This window comes from Oncorhynchus keta, chromosome 23 (assembly GCF_023373465.1).
Source record: "Oncorhynchus keta strain PuntledgeMale-10-30-2019 chromosome 23, Oket_V2, whole genome shotgun sequence".
In the NCBI taxonomy this organism is placed as follows: domain Eukaryota; kingdom Metazoa; phylum Chordata; class Actinopteri; order Salmoniformes; family Salmonidae; genus Oncorhynchus; species Oncorhynchus keta.
This window is the reverse complement of record NC_068443.1, coordinates 29,302,201-29,318,238: the sequence shown is the minus strand read 5'-3', so window position 1 is coordinate 29,318,238 and position 16,038 is coordinate 29,302,201. Positions and strand designations below refer to the sequence as shown.

The window sequence follows — 16,038 nt, the reverse complement described above, 5'->3', positions numbered from 1 at the left end:
GCTGTAGAACTTTGAGGAACTGAGGACCCATGCCAGAACTTTTCAGTCTCCTGAATAAGACTTTGTCGTGCCCTCTTCACGACTGTCTTGGTGTGTTTGGACCATGGTAGTTTATTGGTGATGTGGACACCAAGGTACTTGAAGCTCTCAACCTGCTCCACTACAGCCCCGTCGATGAGAATGGGGGCGTGCTGGGTCCTTCCTTTTCCTGTAGTCCACAATTATCTCTTTGTCTTGATCACGTTGAGGGAGAGATTGTTATCCTGGCACCACACAGCCAGAAAAACATTCTCACGTAGGTGTTTCTTTTGTCCAGGTGGGAAAGGGCACTGTGGAGTGCAATACAGATTGCATCCTCTGTGGATCTGTTGGGGTATGCAAATTGGGAGTGGCTCTAGGGTTTCTGGGATGATGGTGTTGAAGTGAGCCATGACCAGCCTTCCAAAGCACTTCATGGCTACAGACGTGAGTGCTACGGGTCGGTAGTCATTTAGGCAGGTTACCTTAGTATTCTTAGGCATAGGGACTATACAGATCCTCTCAAGCTCTGTCAGGTTGGATGGTGAGGGTCGCGGCACAGCTATTTTCAGGTCTCTCCAGAGATGTTCGATCAGGTTCAAGTCCGGGCTCTGGCTGGGCCACTCAAGGACATTGTATTGGTTGTGTGCTTAGGGCCGTTGTCTTGTTGGAAGATGAACCTTCGCCCCAGTCTGCGGTCCTGACCATCCTGGAGCAGGTTTTCATTTAGGATTTCTTTGTACTTTGCTCCGTTCATCATTACCTAGATCCTGACAAGTCTCCCAGTCCCTGCAGATGTCCTGTAAAAACATCCCCACAGCATGATGCTGCCAACACCATGCTTCACTGGAGGAATGGTGCCAGGTTTCCTCCAGACGTGACGCTTGGCATTCAGGCCAAAGAGTTCAAATCTTAGTTTCACCAGACCAGAGAATCTTGTTTATCATGGTCAGAGTCCTTTAGGTGCCTTTTGGCAAACTCCAAGTGCGCTGCCGTGCATTTTACTGAGGAGTGGCTTCCGTCTGGCCAGTCTACTATAAAGGCTTGGTTGGTGGAGTGCAGCAGAGATGGTTGTCTTTCTGGAAGGTTCTACCATCTCCACAGAGGAACTCTGGAGCTCTGTCAGAGTGACCATCAGGGTCTTGGTCACCTCCCTGACCAAGGCCCTTCTCCATCTTTTGCTCAGTTTGGCTGGGCGGCCAGCTCTAGGAAGAGTCTTGGTGGTTCCAAACATATTCCATTTAAGAATGATAGAAGCCGCTGTGTTTTTGGGGACATTCAATGCTGCAGAATTTTTTTCGTACCCTTCCCCAGATCTGTGCCTCGACACAATCTTGTCTCGGAGCTCTAAGGACAATTTCTTTGACCTCATAGCTTGGTTTTTGTTCTGACATGCTCTGTCAACTGTGGGACCTTATATAGACAGGTGTGGGCCTTTACACATAATTTCCAATCAATTGAATTTACCACAGGTCGACTCCAATCAAGTTGTAGAAACATCTCAATGATGATCAACGGAAACAGGATGCCTGAGCTCAATTTTGAGTCTCATAGCAATGGGTATGAATACTTACATAAATAAGGTATTTGTTATTCATTTTTTATACATTTGAAAAACATTCCAAAAACCTGTTTTCACTTTCTCATTATGGGGTATTGTGTGTCGATTGATGAGGATTTTTTTTTAAATTCAATCCATTTTAGAATAAGGCTCTAATCTAACAAAATATGGAAAAGGGGAAGGGGTCTGAATACTTTCCAAATGCCCTGTATATGCTTCCTCCTCTCCTCTTCAGTCTGTGGCAGTCTTACCTAGAATGGAGGCGCCCTCTGCCTGGAACTCTGGGAACTGTCCCTCTGATGGAACACTGACTGTCCGGCGCAGGCTCCTGCTCTTTGACGACTCTGTAGGATTATCAACCACCTCACCTGGCATCTGAAAAATCACACAGGGGGGAAAAAACGGAAGCATTTTAAGTCGGGCATCATCAGCAAATGAATTATTTTTATTTCTATAGTATGTATACTGAATAAGTAATAGTTTTCCTAGTAGCTTAGGACCATGATCAGCCTGGGACATACAATATGAAGGTCTTCTCTTTAAATGTAAATGTTTCCTGCACACACAGAAGACGGGATAGATTTTTAGAGATAAGATGTCAGATTCAGCCCCCTCACTATCCACACCTTGCTTTGTTCCTCTGAAATGGTGTGTGTGCATGTTGGTATAAGAGGGGTAGTAATTAGGAGGAGCTTTATTCACCTCTTCCTCTTTATTGAGCAGGATGAGCTGGCTATCAGTCAGGATGCAGTACTTCCTCTCCCACATACTGGTCTCGGAGTAGGGCGACTGGCCGCAGGAAAAGCGGTGTGTGGGTGGTCCCTTCACATCTGCACAGAGGGGAGAAGAAAGACACCTCAGGAGGGAGTAAGCAGCACAGAAGATCTCACAGTAAATCAGGAAGATACTAAACTGTAAAAAGTGTAGGAACATTCTCTTCACCTTTTCAACTTTACTTTATACACCACCTTTTGTATGCAATGATAGGATGCCATACTGAAGTGAACTGCTTTTTGGGCTATGCCTCACTTTGACTGATCAAAGTCTGCTGCCTAACAGAAAATAGATCATCACGAGACACAGCTGTATTGTTGATCCCACTGACTGAGAGGAACCAGCATTAGGTAGGAAATTGAATTAGCACCAACTCTGTTGAGCCCAGAGAAAATAAGGTGAAGTCATCACAGCTTGTCTGTAGAGGGCAGAGTTGTCCTCTGCAACAACGAATGGATTTCACGCTGTCAGGGTACTGCAGGCCTTTAATATTGATTATATGGGGGGGTATTAAATACAACTAAGCCTACATTATCCAGTGACATGCAAAAACTGGAAAAGTTGAATCCATACCTTGTCATACAATAAAAACATTGCCGTCTGTGGAGTTTTATCCCGTTGCTCAAGAAACAATGTGTTATCATCATACCTGAAACCAAGCTTGATAGCCTACCTAACCTAGCAATAGAATTATTGCAAAAGTATGTGAATGGTGACTGGCTGAAAGCCGTGGTATATTTTTACTGTTCCAATTACGTTGGTAACCAATTTATAATAGCAGTAAGGCACCTCGGTGGTTTGTGGTGTATCCGCGTTGCGTCATGCATGAGAACAGCCCTTATAGGCCATATACCACACCTCCTCGGGCCTTATTGCTTCATTCATTCAGAGCTGTCGGTCAACCCATCATTATGTGATGAGGTGCACTGCCTTGTGTCCATTAACTACCTCACTGCTCCTACAGGATGTCTTCTGCAGGATATGACCTTTTCCCTACTGGTGAGATGGTTCCGTCACAAATGACGCACTGTCCCCTATATAGTGCACTACTTTTGACCTGTGTCCATAATGCACTATATAGGGAATAGGGTGGTATTTGGGATGCAAACAATGTTTTAGGAGGCAGCAGACACAGCAGGCAGGCAATTATAGTTGATGAGGTCATTGCAAGCCAAGGGGGGATTTTTGGGATTAAATATTAAAGTGTTGTATTCAAGGTTCATCAATCCACCGGGTGCATCTGCCTGATGATAGGCTAGCTGTCTGGTTGGTGCAGGGTAGTTGTGGAATAAGAGTGCATAGGTCAGCCCCCATGTCACCAAGCATAAGTGGGAAGGGCTATAGGTCTATAGGTGACCCTTCAGGCGTAATCAATCACCTTTGACTAACAAGGTTGAGTCCAAAGGAGGCCCTATATCCAGAGGTTCATGTACTACCTCGCAAGTCGGTCATTGGGAGCGTCCCAAATGACACCCTATTCCTTATATAGTGTAGTGCATTATGTAGGGAATAGGGTACCTTATATAGTGTAGTGCATTATGTAGGGAATAGGGTACCATTTGGGAGACCAATGCTGCCCCTCCCCCCTCCATGTTAACTGGCCACAACCCTGTAATGTACTCCAATAGCAATAAGGAGTGCTGAACAATAGGACAGAGTGCAATGACGAGGGCTGATAGCAAATAGTTTTTTACAACGGCGGCTCACCAAACACGGATGTAATGACAGAGTAAACAGACATGTTTTTATAGTGTCTGACTAGAGATGGTAATGTGCCATCTTTTGGCCGCAGGACTGTGTTGGAGACTGCTCCACACACACACACACACACACACACACACACACACACACACACACACACATGGAATATAGAAGACGTGGGCAGGGGGGGAACGTAATCCAGAGATAGCGTAGGCTGCTTTGAATAGGATGGCTGGCTGCATGTATTCATTGTTTATGTTCAACATATGGGTATGTGAGCTGAGAGCTCAAATTAGACACTCTGTGCCAGTTGACTAATTGACTGGAGAGGAGTGAACAGCACAGCTTCTTTTGAATCTGGCCAACTTTCCCATACACAGATTACAGACGAGAGGGAATGAGATATTTTTTTCTTTCAGACATGCGGTACAATTTATCACTCATCATTTCCGAAATACAGGGACTTCATTCTTTTGTCTCAAAATAACTTGAACTAAACTTGAGTGTGTCATCACTGGAACTGTGTGTCATTAAATCTTCAACACTGAAAAGAATAAAACTGCATCCACCGTTGTTTTCCCCGTCCCATGATAGCACTGTACTGTACCATGGTAGTTTATACAGAGAAGAAATGTACCCGTTACCAGATATTCCTGTATGCATGTTAAATCATGTACCACAAAGGTTCACTGCCTCAACACCCAAGAGAACAGAATCTTCTCTCACCTGCTACTGTTCAAATGTAGCCAGCTACTGTGTGAAATTGCCACGTTTCTCAAGGGAATTCAAGAAGGCCACAAATTCCACAAAATAGCCTCACCTAAGCAGGAGTAAAAAACAAATTGGAGTATTCTGTGTTTCTCCTCTAAGAATATCCAACTAACACATCCACAGAAACCCTTACACTCGTCACTAACTAGGCCTAATTACCATCAGTCTATTGACAGGCTGCATCAGCCAACAGGCTGTATCATAACCGGCCGTGATAGGGTGTCCCATAGGGCGGTGCACAATTGGCCCAGCGTTGTACGGGTTTGGTCGGTGTAGGCCGTCACTGTAAATAAGAATTTGTTCTTAACTTACTTGCCAAGTTAAATAAAGGTTACATAAAAAAAATATTTTTAAGGTAGATGTGACCATTTAGTCAGAAGACTGCTGTTGCAAATTCATCTCACTATATAACGCATCTATGCTCGCCTGCAGAAGCCTGTTGGCCTGGTTGGTTTAAGACCATATGCTATCTGATGTCCCCATCCCATGTTCAGGACTGAGGCAGTGCAAGTACTTCAGTGACGACTCAAACAGGCATAATTTGATTTGGTTTCATTTGCACTCATAAAGCGGTAGAATATCCAATAAATATTAATTATATAAGCAATGTCCATGTGACCAACACCAGCAAAACTGTAGGCTAGCAAAGACGGATTTTAATTCAATCAAAATGGCCGGTTTCCCAGACACAGGATGGGCCCTAAACCGAGTCCTGGACTAAAAAGCACTTTCAATGAAGAATCTCCACAGCATGCTTTTGTCCAGGACTAGGCCTAATCTGTGCCTGGGATATCAGACCGCAAAAAACGCATTTGGGGGTTTATAAAATCTGATGGGGACTTGTACTGAGTTGTGTGGGTGCAACAAAGCAGTTAACTCAATGACAGAACAGGAAACACGTTCCCCCTCACTGAACATCCCCCCCCTGGAAACAGACCGACAGAGGGCTTAAGGTCCTATATCTGTCACTGACACTTTGATAGTTACAGTAAGTTCAATGAAAAGCATTAATGATCAGAGACACTTTTATGGCACATTTCCATCCAGGACTTACCCAAAAGACCAGTGTCTCACTTGGGCCATGGCTCCAGTGGACCTGCTCACACTTGGGGCCAAAGCCAGGCCACTGGTACTTTTCACCCTGCATTTACATAACAATGGCTAACTCTGAACTTTAACACCTTCTCACAAAGCAACTGGGTTGATTATGCAGAGGTTGTTGATTCTGCTCTTCACAATTCCTCACAGTCAGCCCTAGCTATGGAAACAATTTCTCTAGTGTAACATAAGGGTGTATACACTAGTGGAACACTGTTGTTACAGTCAACAAGCAGCAAAAGAGTCAACTTCTCTAGACAAGAGAGAAGTCTCTATTTGTCTGTGTGTGATTGCTGCCTGGCCTAAGTGAGCGTCAGGAGAAAAGAAATGGCGACAAATCATCAGACCAGCTCCCCGGCTCACAGAGAGGTAATGCTTTTGGTTGAGTAATGAGGTCGTCACTGTGTGGGTGTCCTAGAGTTGAGCGCCCATACTGCCATATGCTTGTTTGTGAGGCATACGGGTCTGAAAACAATTAGCAGCGAAGTCTTGCCAGCTGGAAGTTAAAGAACGTTGCCAGTTTGTGACCCGGAGGGGGTCAAAGCAAAGTACACAAATAGTGGCAACAGTGAGAGAAACAGAGGTCCTCTGACTGGGTCTGTGTCTACAATACATGTGTGAAAGACAGAACGAGAGAAACAGAGGTCCTCTGACTGGGTCTGTGTCTACAATACATGTGTGAAAGACAGAACGAGAGAAACAGAGGTCCTCTGACTGGGTCTGTGTCTACAATACATGTGTGAAAGACAGAACGAGAGAAACAGAGGTCCTCTGACTGGGTCTGTGTCTACAATACATGTGTGAAAGACAGAACGAGAGAAACAGAGGTCCTCTGACTGGGTCTGTGTCTACAATACATGTGTGAAAGACAGAACGAGAGAAACAGAGGTCCTCTGGCTGGGTCTGTGTCTACAATACATGTGTGAAAGACAGAGGTCCTCTGACTGGGTCTGTGTCTACAATACATGTGTGAAAGACAGAACGAGAGAAACAGAGGTCCTCTGGCTGGGTCTGTGTCTACAATACATGTGTGAAAGACAGAACGAGAGAAACAGAGGTCCTCTGACTGGGTCTGTGTCTACAATACATGTGTGAAAGACAGAACGAGAGAAACAGAGGTCCTCTGACTGGGTCTGTGTCTACACATGAAAGACAGAACGAGAGAAACAGAGGTCCTCATGGGTGTGAAAGACAGAACGAGAGAAACAGAGGTCCTCTGACTGGGTCTGTGTCTACAATACATGTGTGAAAGACAGAACGAGAGAAACAGAGGTCCTCTGACTGGGTCTGTGTCTACAATACATGTGTGAAAGACAGAACGAGAGAAACAGAGGTCCTCTGACTGGGTCTGTGTCTACAATACATGTGTGAAAGACAGAACGAGAGAAACAGAGGTCCTCTGACTGGGTCTGTGTCTACAATACATGTGTGAAAGACAGAACGAGAGAAACAGAGGTCCTCTGACTGGGTCTGTGTCTACAATACATGTGTGAAAGACAGAACGAGAGAAACAGAGGTCCTCTGACTGGGTCTGTGTCTACAATACATGTGTGAAAGACAGAACGAGAGAAACAGAGGTCCTCTGACTGGGTCTGTGTCTACAATACATGTGTGAAAGACAGAACGAGAGAAACAGAGGTCCTCTGACTGGGTCTGTGTCTACAATACATGTGTGAAAGACAGAACGAGAGAAACAGAGGTCCTCTGACTGGGTCTGTGTCTACAATACATGTGTGAAAGACAGAAAGAGAGAAACAGAGGTCCGCTGACTGGGTGTGTGTCTACAATACATGTGTGAAAGACAGAAAGAGAGGACAGCGAGGGAGAGAGAGAATGTGTGACTGGAACTAAGGCAACTGGCACTTGTGGCATCTATGAATACTCTGGTCAGTCCTCAACCAGGCAGAGATGTCCAGCTGCAGGCCCTGACCAGGCCCAGTCCACATGGCCAGGGAGAAACCCAACCCTCCAGAGGCCTGTCTGGAATGTCTGAGAACCAGGGTGAGGTTCTACCACCTGTCCAGGGTGGGGTTTCAGGGGCATACTTTGGTTGCTCATCACTGCCAATACAGGACAGATTGTCCTCAACACACACACATACATACAGACCAGGGTTTCCGGTAATAGCTGGCTTTTGGCCTATAAAAATAAAAAAAGACGAAAAACTTAAATTGCCACCGGCCAATTGTCCAGGAGAAGAAAAAAATACTGTTGTGGAAAATAATGCTTTTTAGCATTTTCATTGATGGATATCCATTTGCCTGGTCATGCTTATCGTTCTATAGGTTCATTTGCATAATTTAGTGGAATTAAATTGCCGTGTGTGTAGACCAAAGTATATTTGTAATGCATCTTATTCAATCACACGCAGACAGCATACAGATCGAGTCTTTAAGCAGAAAATCTGTCAGACAGCGCGAGAGCTGCAGCAGCCATCTCAAACAAAGGAAGGCAGGCTTCACCTCACACGACCCTTTGCAATGACCTGGAGGCAGTAGGCTATGCATTCAGAAAAATAAATACTTCATTGTTTGAAACGTGAACTATTTTAATACATATTATGAGACATGTCTTACCTTGCTTCAAAGTAGCCTATTAGATCTCCTCTCTCAACATTTGTAATGGATATTTTTTTGTATCTCTGTCACATGAAACTGCGCACACGTGCAGTGCCCTTTTGACAACGAATTCCTGCTAATTACATTATGGAACAACTGCCTACTGCTTTGTGCGCATTGCTGCACTATAATGTGAAGAAATTGTTTCTCAACATTTTAAGCTAAACGTTCTGATCTGTTGCATCAGACGCATTGCTTTTTAACATGTTGTTTATGCAGCATAGGCCTACTGGTTGTATGAATTTGGAATCCATCTTCCCACAACTGTCCCAGAGTCCATTTCTTTATTGACAAGCCGACTAACAGAATAGAATTGGCATAGGCTAGTGATTTTACTGTCCGTTACTTGTCTTGTTGACTGAGGAAAAGTAAAACTGCACATCCGAATTCGGTAAGAAGAACCATTCGCACATCGTTGCGTCCTTGACCTGCAAGTTCTATTAATATGAATTACCATATAACCTAAAATGGGATTTCTATCATTCTGAGCACCGTGGGTGGACACCCTAATCAGGTCACGCACCCAATGCATATTTGTCTGGCAGATTTCCCAAATTTCTCCAAAAAAAATGGCAGGTCAAATGTACAGCATCTCATTGTCCTAACTGAAACCCTAACACAGACACACAGACATTCACACACACAGACCTATTTGTAATGCAGTCGGCATATAGGATCTTGAACTTCTCCTTTGCGGCTCAAACTAGAGAATTCACTTCTATTTTCCCAGGAAAAAAGCTTAAAGACGAACATGGTTTCTCGAGAAGAAAAAAAAGTTAGTTTGGTTTTGACCTCTCCAGAAGTAGACTATAAGCCTACTGAATTTGCTTACGGCCGTGATTAAAAACAGGGAAGTAAGCAGCTGTTTGGAAATCTTAAATATGGTGGGGAATATCCTGCCAAATTACCACAGGGCTCACGCAGTGTTTTCTTTCTGATGGGGGGAAACTGTTTAGAGGCATTTACCACTTGTTTAAAGACATCTAAAAAACAACGTCCTTTAGCTCAAGGGTGACTCACCACGCCGAATAACATAACACAATTATCACGTGGGACATAAACCTACATTTTAGGCTGCAACCCGGTAAAAGCGTAATACATTTCGCCACACGTAATTCCCATAGTGTATGCTGCCAGGTGGGTCCACACCCAGAGCCTCTACTACATAGGGCAATAGAGGATGCTCTGTGTGCGCCAACAATCTTAACCTCAAGCCCTACACAGGCAGAGACCAACCTATGTGTAAGCAATAGCCAGGTCGCTGTGGCAACCAGTAAATAAAAGCAGCTCCTCCAATGACAATGGCCTGACATCTCCTTTATCCAGAAAACCTGGCCAACAGGTGGGGAGAGGGAGGAAAGAGAGGAGGGTTTAGAATACAAACAGACACAAACAGAGAGAGGTGTGGTACTGAAACTGACCTACTGTACACAGCTACATGCACGCAGTCTGTCACTAAAGGAAAAAAAAAAACTCACCACAAAATTGGGAATAGGACATAATAGCTATATTGTTCTCCCTATATTACAGGGGCTTAACTACAATAGCTGAAATGCAGGCCTTTGTATCCCAGAAGACAAAAGCAAGCTATTCAAGAACATTGCATATTAACAACAGTAATTGGTAGCTGGAGCGATAGAGGTGGAGCCTGACTCAAAAGGAAGAAATTGCAATTAACTGATTGGCTCGTGAATGTGGCCCTGTCTTTATTGAATTGTGTGGCATTCCAGCTGTAAGCCATGTGGGACCACAGAGTGGAGGTTGATTCTGGGTTTTTTGTTATGCTTTCTTAGTATAGAGGGCTATCTGTAATCACAGTAAGGTGTTCTCGCTCTCTGACCAGCTGCTCCCTGATTATTACTAGGTGAGCTTCTTGAAAATAGTTTCCTTTTAGAGGAGGCAAGTGATTCAAGACTGCGCGTTGACGCCTCAGTTCTAACCACAAACTCACCCCTGCCTCACAATCATCACAAAAAGATACCTAGAGCCCAGTGCTTTTTATAGTAATTTGCACAAGTGTCATGTTTAGATAATTGCACATCTAAAACATGCTTTTTTATTTAACTAGGCAAGTCAGTTAAGAACAAATTCTTATTTACAATGCCGGCCTACACCGGCAAAACCAGGACGACACTGAGCCAATTGTGCGCCGCCTTTGGGACTCCCAATCACAGCCGGTTGTGATACAGCCTGGATTTGAACCAGGATGTCTGAAGTGACGCCTCTAGCACTGAGATGCAGTGCCTTAGACCGCTGTGCCACTCGGGAGGCCAATACAGAGGATAGACGTATATGTGAATGAATGTATAACCATCTGAGCATAAACAACTTATCTCGGCAAAGCAGTGGCACTCCATTTCTAATCAGGCATGCATGAGTAAAGGAACATGACAGGAATTCAGCTAGCTTTAAATGCTGACATTCACAATCGAGATGGGCATGTTCATGCACCATAAAAAGTCCTAAAAATAAGTCCCATTCCATTCTATTAAATGCACAGCGCTACTGGAGTGAGTGCAATTGTTTTACAAGCTCAGCCCACAGACATGCCTGGATATATTTTTCATTTTTTTATTTAACCTTTACTTAATTAGGCAAGTCAGTTAAGAACAAATTCTTATTTACAATGATGGCCTACCCCGGCTAAACCCGTAAGACGCTGGGCCAATTGTGCGCCGCCCTATGGGACTCCCAATCGCGGCTGGATGTGATACAGCCTGGAATCGAACCAGGGACTGTAGTGACACCTCTTCAACTGAGATGCAGTGCCATAGACCGCTGCGCGAAGAATTGGAAAGTTCACATGTTTATAAAATGTAAAGATATATACAGTTGAAGTCTGAATTTTACACACACTTAGGTTGAAGCCATTAAAACTCATTTTTCAACAACTCCACAAATTCCTTGTTAACAAACTATAGTTTTGGCAAGTTGGTTAGGACATCTCCTTTGTGCATGACACAAGTAATTTTTCCAAAAATTGTTTACAGAGAGATTATTTCACTTATAATTCACTGTATCACAATTCCATGATTGTGCCTTTAAACAGCTTGGAAAATTCCAGAAAATTATGTTTTTTTTATTTTTTTTATTTCACCTTTATTTAACCAGGTAGGCTAGTTGAGAACAAGTTCTCATTTGCAACTGCGACCTGGCCAAGATAAAGCATAGCAGTGTGAACAGACAACACAGAGTTACACATGGAGTAAACAATTAACAAGTCAATAACACAGTAGAAACAAAGGGGAGTCTATATACAATGTGTGCAAAAGGCATGAGGAGGTAGGCGAATAATTACAATATTGCAGATTAACACTGGAGTGATAAATGATCAGATGATCATGTACAGGTAGAGATATTGGTGTGCAAAAGAGCAGAAAAGTAAATAAATAAAAACTGTGGGGATGAGGTAGGTGAAAATGGGTGGGCTATTTACCAATAGATTATGTACAGCTGCAGCGATCGGTTAGCTGCTCAGATAGCTGATGTTTGAAGTTGGTGAGGGAGATAAAAGTCTCCAACTTCAGCGATTTTTGCAATTCGTTCCAGTCACAGGCAGCAGAGTACTGGAACGAAAGGCAGCCGAATGAGGTGTTGGCTTTAGGCATGATCAGTGAGATACACCTGCTGGAGCGCGTGCTACGGATGGATGTTGCCATCGTGACCAGTGAACTGAGATAAGGCGGAGCTTTACCTAGCATGGCCTTGTAGATGACCTGGAGCCAGTGGGTCTGGCGACGAATATGTAGCGAGGGCCAGCCGACTAGAGCATACAAGTCGCAGTGGTGGGTAGTATAAGGTGCTTTAGTGACAAAACAGATGGCACTGTGATAAACTGCATCCAGTTTGCTGAGTAGAGTGTTGGAAGCGATTTTGTAGCTGACATCGCCGAAGTCGAGGATCGGTAGGATAGTCAGTTTTACTAGGGTAAGCTTCGCAGCGTGAGTGAAGGAGGCTTTGTTGCGGAATAGAAAGCCGACTCTTGATTTGATTTTCGATTGGAGATGTTTGATATGGGTCTGGAAGGAGAGTTTGCAGTCTAGCCAGACACCTAGGTACTTATAGGTGTCCACATATTCAAGGTCGGAACCATCCAGTGTGGTGATGCTAGTCTGGCATGCGGGTGCAGGCAGCGATCGGTTGAAAAGCATGCATTTGGTTTTACTAGCGTTTAAGAGCAGTTGGAGGCCACGGAAGGAGTGTTGTATAGCATTGAAGCTCGTTTGGAGGTTAGATAGCACAGTGTCCAATGACGGGCCGAAAGTATATAGAATGGTGTCGTCTGCGTAGAGGTGGATCAGGGAATCGCCCGCAGCAAGACCAACATCATTGATATATACAGAGAAAAGAGTCGGCCCGAGAATTGAACCCTGTGGCAGCCCCATAGAGACTGCCAGAGGACCGGACAGCATGCCCTCCGATTTGACACACTGAACTCTGTCTGCAAAGTAATTGGTGAACCAGGCAAGGCAGTCATCCGAAAAACCGAGGCTACTGAGTCTGCCGATAAGAATATGGTGATTGACAGAGTCGAAAGCCTTGGCAAGGTCGATGAAGACGGCTGCACAGTACTGTCTTTTATCGATGGCGGTTATGATGTCGTTTAGTGTGGCTGAGGTGCACCCGTGACCGGCTCGGAAACCAGATTGCATAGCGGAGAAGGTACGGTGGGATTCGAGATGGTCAGTGACCTGTTTGTTGACTTGGCTTTCGAAGACCTTAGATAGGCAGGGCAGAATGGATATAGGTCTGTAACAGTTTGGGTCCAGGGTGTCTCCCCCTTTGAAGAGGGGGATGACTGCAGCATTTTTCCAATCCTTGGGGATCTCAGACGATATGAAAGAGAGGTTGAACAGGCTGGTAATAGGGGTTGCGACAATGGCGGCGGATAGTTTCAGAAATAGAGGGTCCAGATTGTCAAGCCCAGCTGATTTGTACGGGTCCAGGTTTTGCAGCTCTTTCAGAACATCTGCTATCTTTAGAAGCTTCTGATAGGCTTCTAAATCATTTGAGTCAATTGGAGGTGTACCTGTGGATGTATTTCAAGGCCTACCTTCAAACTCAGTGCCTCTTTGCTTGACATCATGGGGAAATCAAAAGAAAATCAGACAAGACCTCAGAAAATAAATAGTTGACCTCCACAAGTCTGGTTCATCCTTGGGAGCAATTTCCAAATGCCTGAAGGTACCACGTTCATCTGTACAAACAATAGTATGCAAATATAAACACCATGGGACCACGCAGCCGTCATACCGCTCAGGAAGGAGACGCTCTGTCTCCTAGAGATGAACGTACTTTGGTGCAAAAAGTGCAAATCAACCCCAGAACAACAGCAAAGGACCTTGTGAAGATGCTGGAGGAAACGGGTACAAAAGTATCTATATCCACAGTAAAAACGAGTCCATATCGACATAACCTAAAAGGCCGCTCAGCAAGTAAGAAGCCACTGCTCCAAAACCACCACAATAAAGACAGACTACGGTTTGCAACTGCACATGGGGACAAAGATGGTACTTTTTTGAGAAATGTCCACTGGTCTGATGAAACACAAATAGAACTGTTTGGCCATAATGACCATCGTTATGTTTGGAGGAAAAAGGGGGAGGCTTGCAAGCAGAAGAACAACATCACAACCGTGAAGCACGGGGGTGGCAGCATCATGTTGTGGAGGTGCTTTGCTGCAAGAGAGACTGGTGCACTTCACAAAATAGATGGCATCATGAGATGAGATGAGAAAATTACGTGGATATATTGAAGCAACATCTCAAGACATCAGTCAGGAAGTTAAAGCTTGGTCGCAAATGGATCTTCCAAATGGACATTGACCCCAAGCATACTTCCAAAGTTGTGGCAAAATGGCTTGTGGACAACAAAGTCAAGGTATTGGAGTGGCCATCACAAAGCCCTGACCTCAATCCAATAGAAAATCTGTGGGCAGAACTGAGAATGCATGTGTGTGAGCAAGGAGGCCTACAAACCTGACTCCGTTACACCAGCTCTGTCAGGAGTAATGGGCCAATATTTATTGTGGGAAGCTTGTGGAAGGCAACCCCAAAACTTTGACGCAAGTTAAACAATTTAAAGGCAATGCTACCAAATACTAATTGAATGTATGTATACGTCTGACCCACTGAGAATGTGAGGAAATAAATAAAAGCTGAAATAAATCACTATTACTATTCTGACATTTCACATTCTTAAAATAAAGTGGTGATCCTACCTGACCTAAAACAGGGACTTTTTACTCTGATTAAATGTCAGTAATTGTGAAGAACTGAGTTTAAATGTATTTGGCTAAGGTGTATGTAAACTTCCAACTTCAACTGTGTGTGTGTGTGTGTGTGTGTATATATATGTATATATAAAAATCTACATTAGTCCTACCTACATAGCCATAGGTACCCCATGGGACAAGTATTTCTAGCTGTCCAAAAACACAATAAATAATTTGTATTCAGTGCAGGACGATGGGGATAAATGCTCTTTGTTCCTGTGATGAGCTCACTCCAGAACTCAATGACATTGTTAAATATTTAAATACGCTGCCATTAGTGAGATTTCTCACATTTGCATGGGCTTCTTTTTTCCTTGTTTCAAAAGGGTCAAGCCTCTGTGTGCTTGGAGCATGGGAAGGGGTGGAGACTCTGAGGTCGAAGGTGAGGGATAAAGAGTGCATCCCAAATGGCACACTACTCACTATATAGAGCACTACTTTTGAACAGGGCCCATAGGGAATCACCCAATGTCATTTCTTATCACGTTAAGCCTATAGCCTATTAGATAAGCAATTAATCGTTCAGAGAAGAGGTGCGCAGACAGACACTCAAGCTTATCTCACATAACCATCAAGCACGTTGTGCATATCTGACACACACATTCTTCCCTTTTTCAGAACAGTGGTCCATCACAACAGATGTCTCTTTTAATACATAAAGACCCCCCTACCAGGCCTCATTCCGGTAGATGCCCCAAATTAAATGCAAAGCTACGGTTAGTTTTCCCAGGACTGGATGCAAACGTTGGCCCGGGCTTTGAAAGGTTAATGAGCTCTTAGGTGCTGCTGCCACATTCTTTTTGTTATAGCATGGTACATTTATTTGCAAAGGGGCATTTGCATACGAAAGGTGGGGTAATGCAGTTTCCCCTCCGCATTCAGCAGGCTCTGTTTTTGTGAGCACTCACAGAGCAACCAACCTTTGAAATGTAATATATTTGGCTGGAAGATGCGCAAGGCAATCTAATTTAGGTTTATCACAGAACAGGCGGGAGGCATGAGACTAACTGAACATTTTTAGTTCAGGCACATGGATGCATACAGTTTTATTGTCCTCTAATTAGGATTAGTTTCAATTCATTTTCATGAGAGAAGCCTCAGCTGACTGCTTGGTGTGAGAAATGTAGGCAGGCCTGAGGGAGGTTCTGCGAATCTACAATGAGGAAGCCCACATTGCTTACACTATCAAGGAGAAGTGAAACATCAAATGGAGAGCATTGTGG

At 44.1% G+C, this 16,038-nt stretch overlaps 1 protein-coding gene and 1 long non-coding RNA gene across 6 annotated transcripts in view; one reads left to right on the top strand and one right to left on the bottom strand.

Annotated features, from left to right (window-relative positions):
* The window catches only part of LOC118402122 (ras GTPase-activating protein nGAP-like), a 97,691-nt gene that overhangs the window by 50,289 nt on the left and 31,364 nt on the right, over nucleotides 1-16,038 (bottom strand). For all 4 annotated transcript variants that reach the window (XM_052476986.1, XM_035800058.2, XM_035800057.1 and 1 more), the window contains exons 2-3: nucleotides 2,282-2,409; nucleotides 1,831-1,954 (exon numbers count right to left, since the gene is read on the bottom strand). In XM_052476986.1, coding sequence (XP_052332946.1) covers nucleotides 1,831-1,954; nucleotides 2,282-2,409 — 252 coding nt within the window. The remainder of the gene's footprint in view (nucleotides 1-1,830; nucleotides 1,955-2,281; nucleotides 2,410-16,038) is intronic.
* Nucleotides 6,382-7,760, top strand: LOC127911036 (uncharacterized). Of its 2 annotated transcripts, none has more exons than XR_008077424.1 (3): nucleotides 6,382-6,811; nucleotides 6,981-7,041; nucleotides 7,135-7,760. It is a non-coding gene; the product is annotated as an uncharacterized LOC127911036 (long non-coding RNA). The 2 variants fall into 2 exon arrangements; XR_008077423.1 differs by having other exon boundaries at nucleotides 6,859-7,041.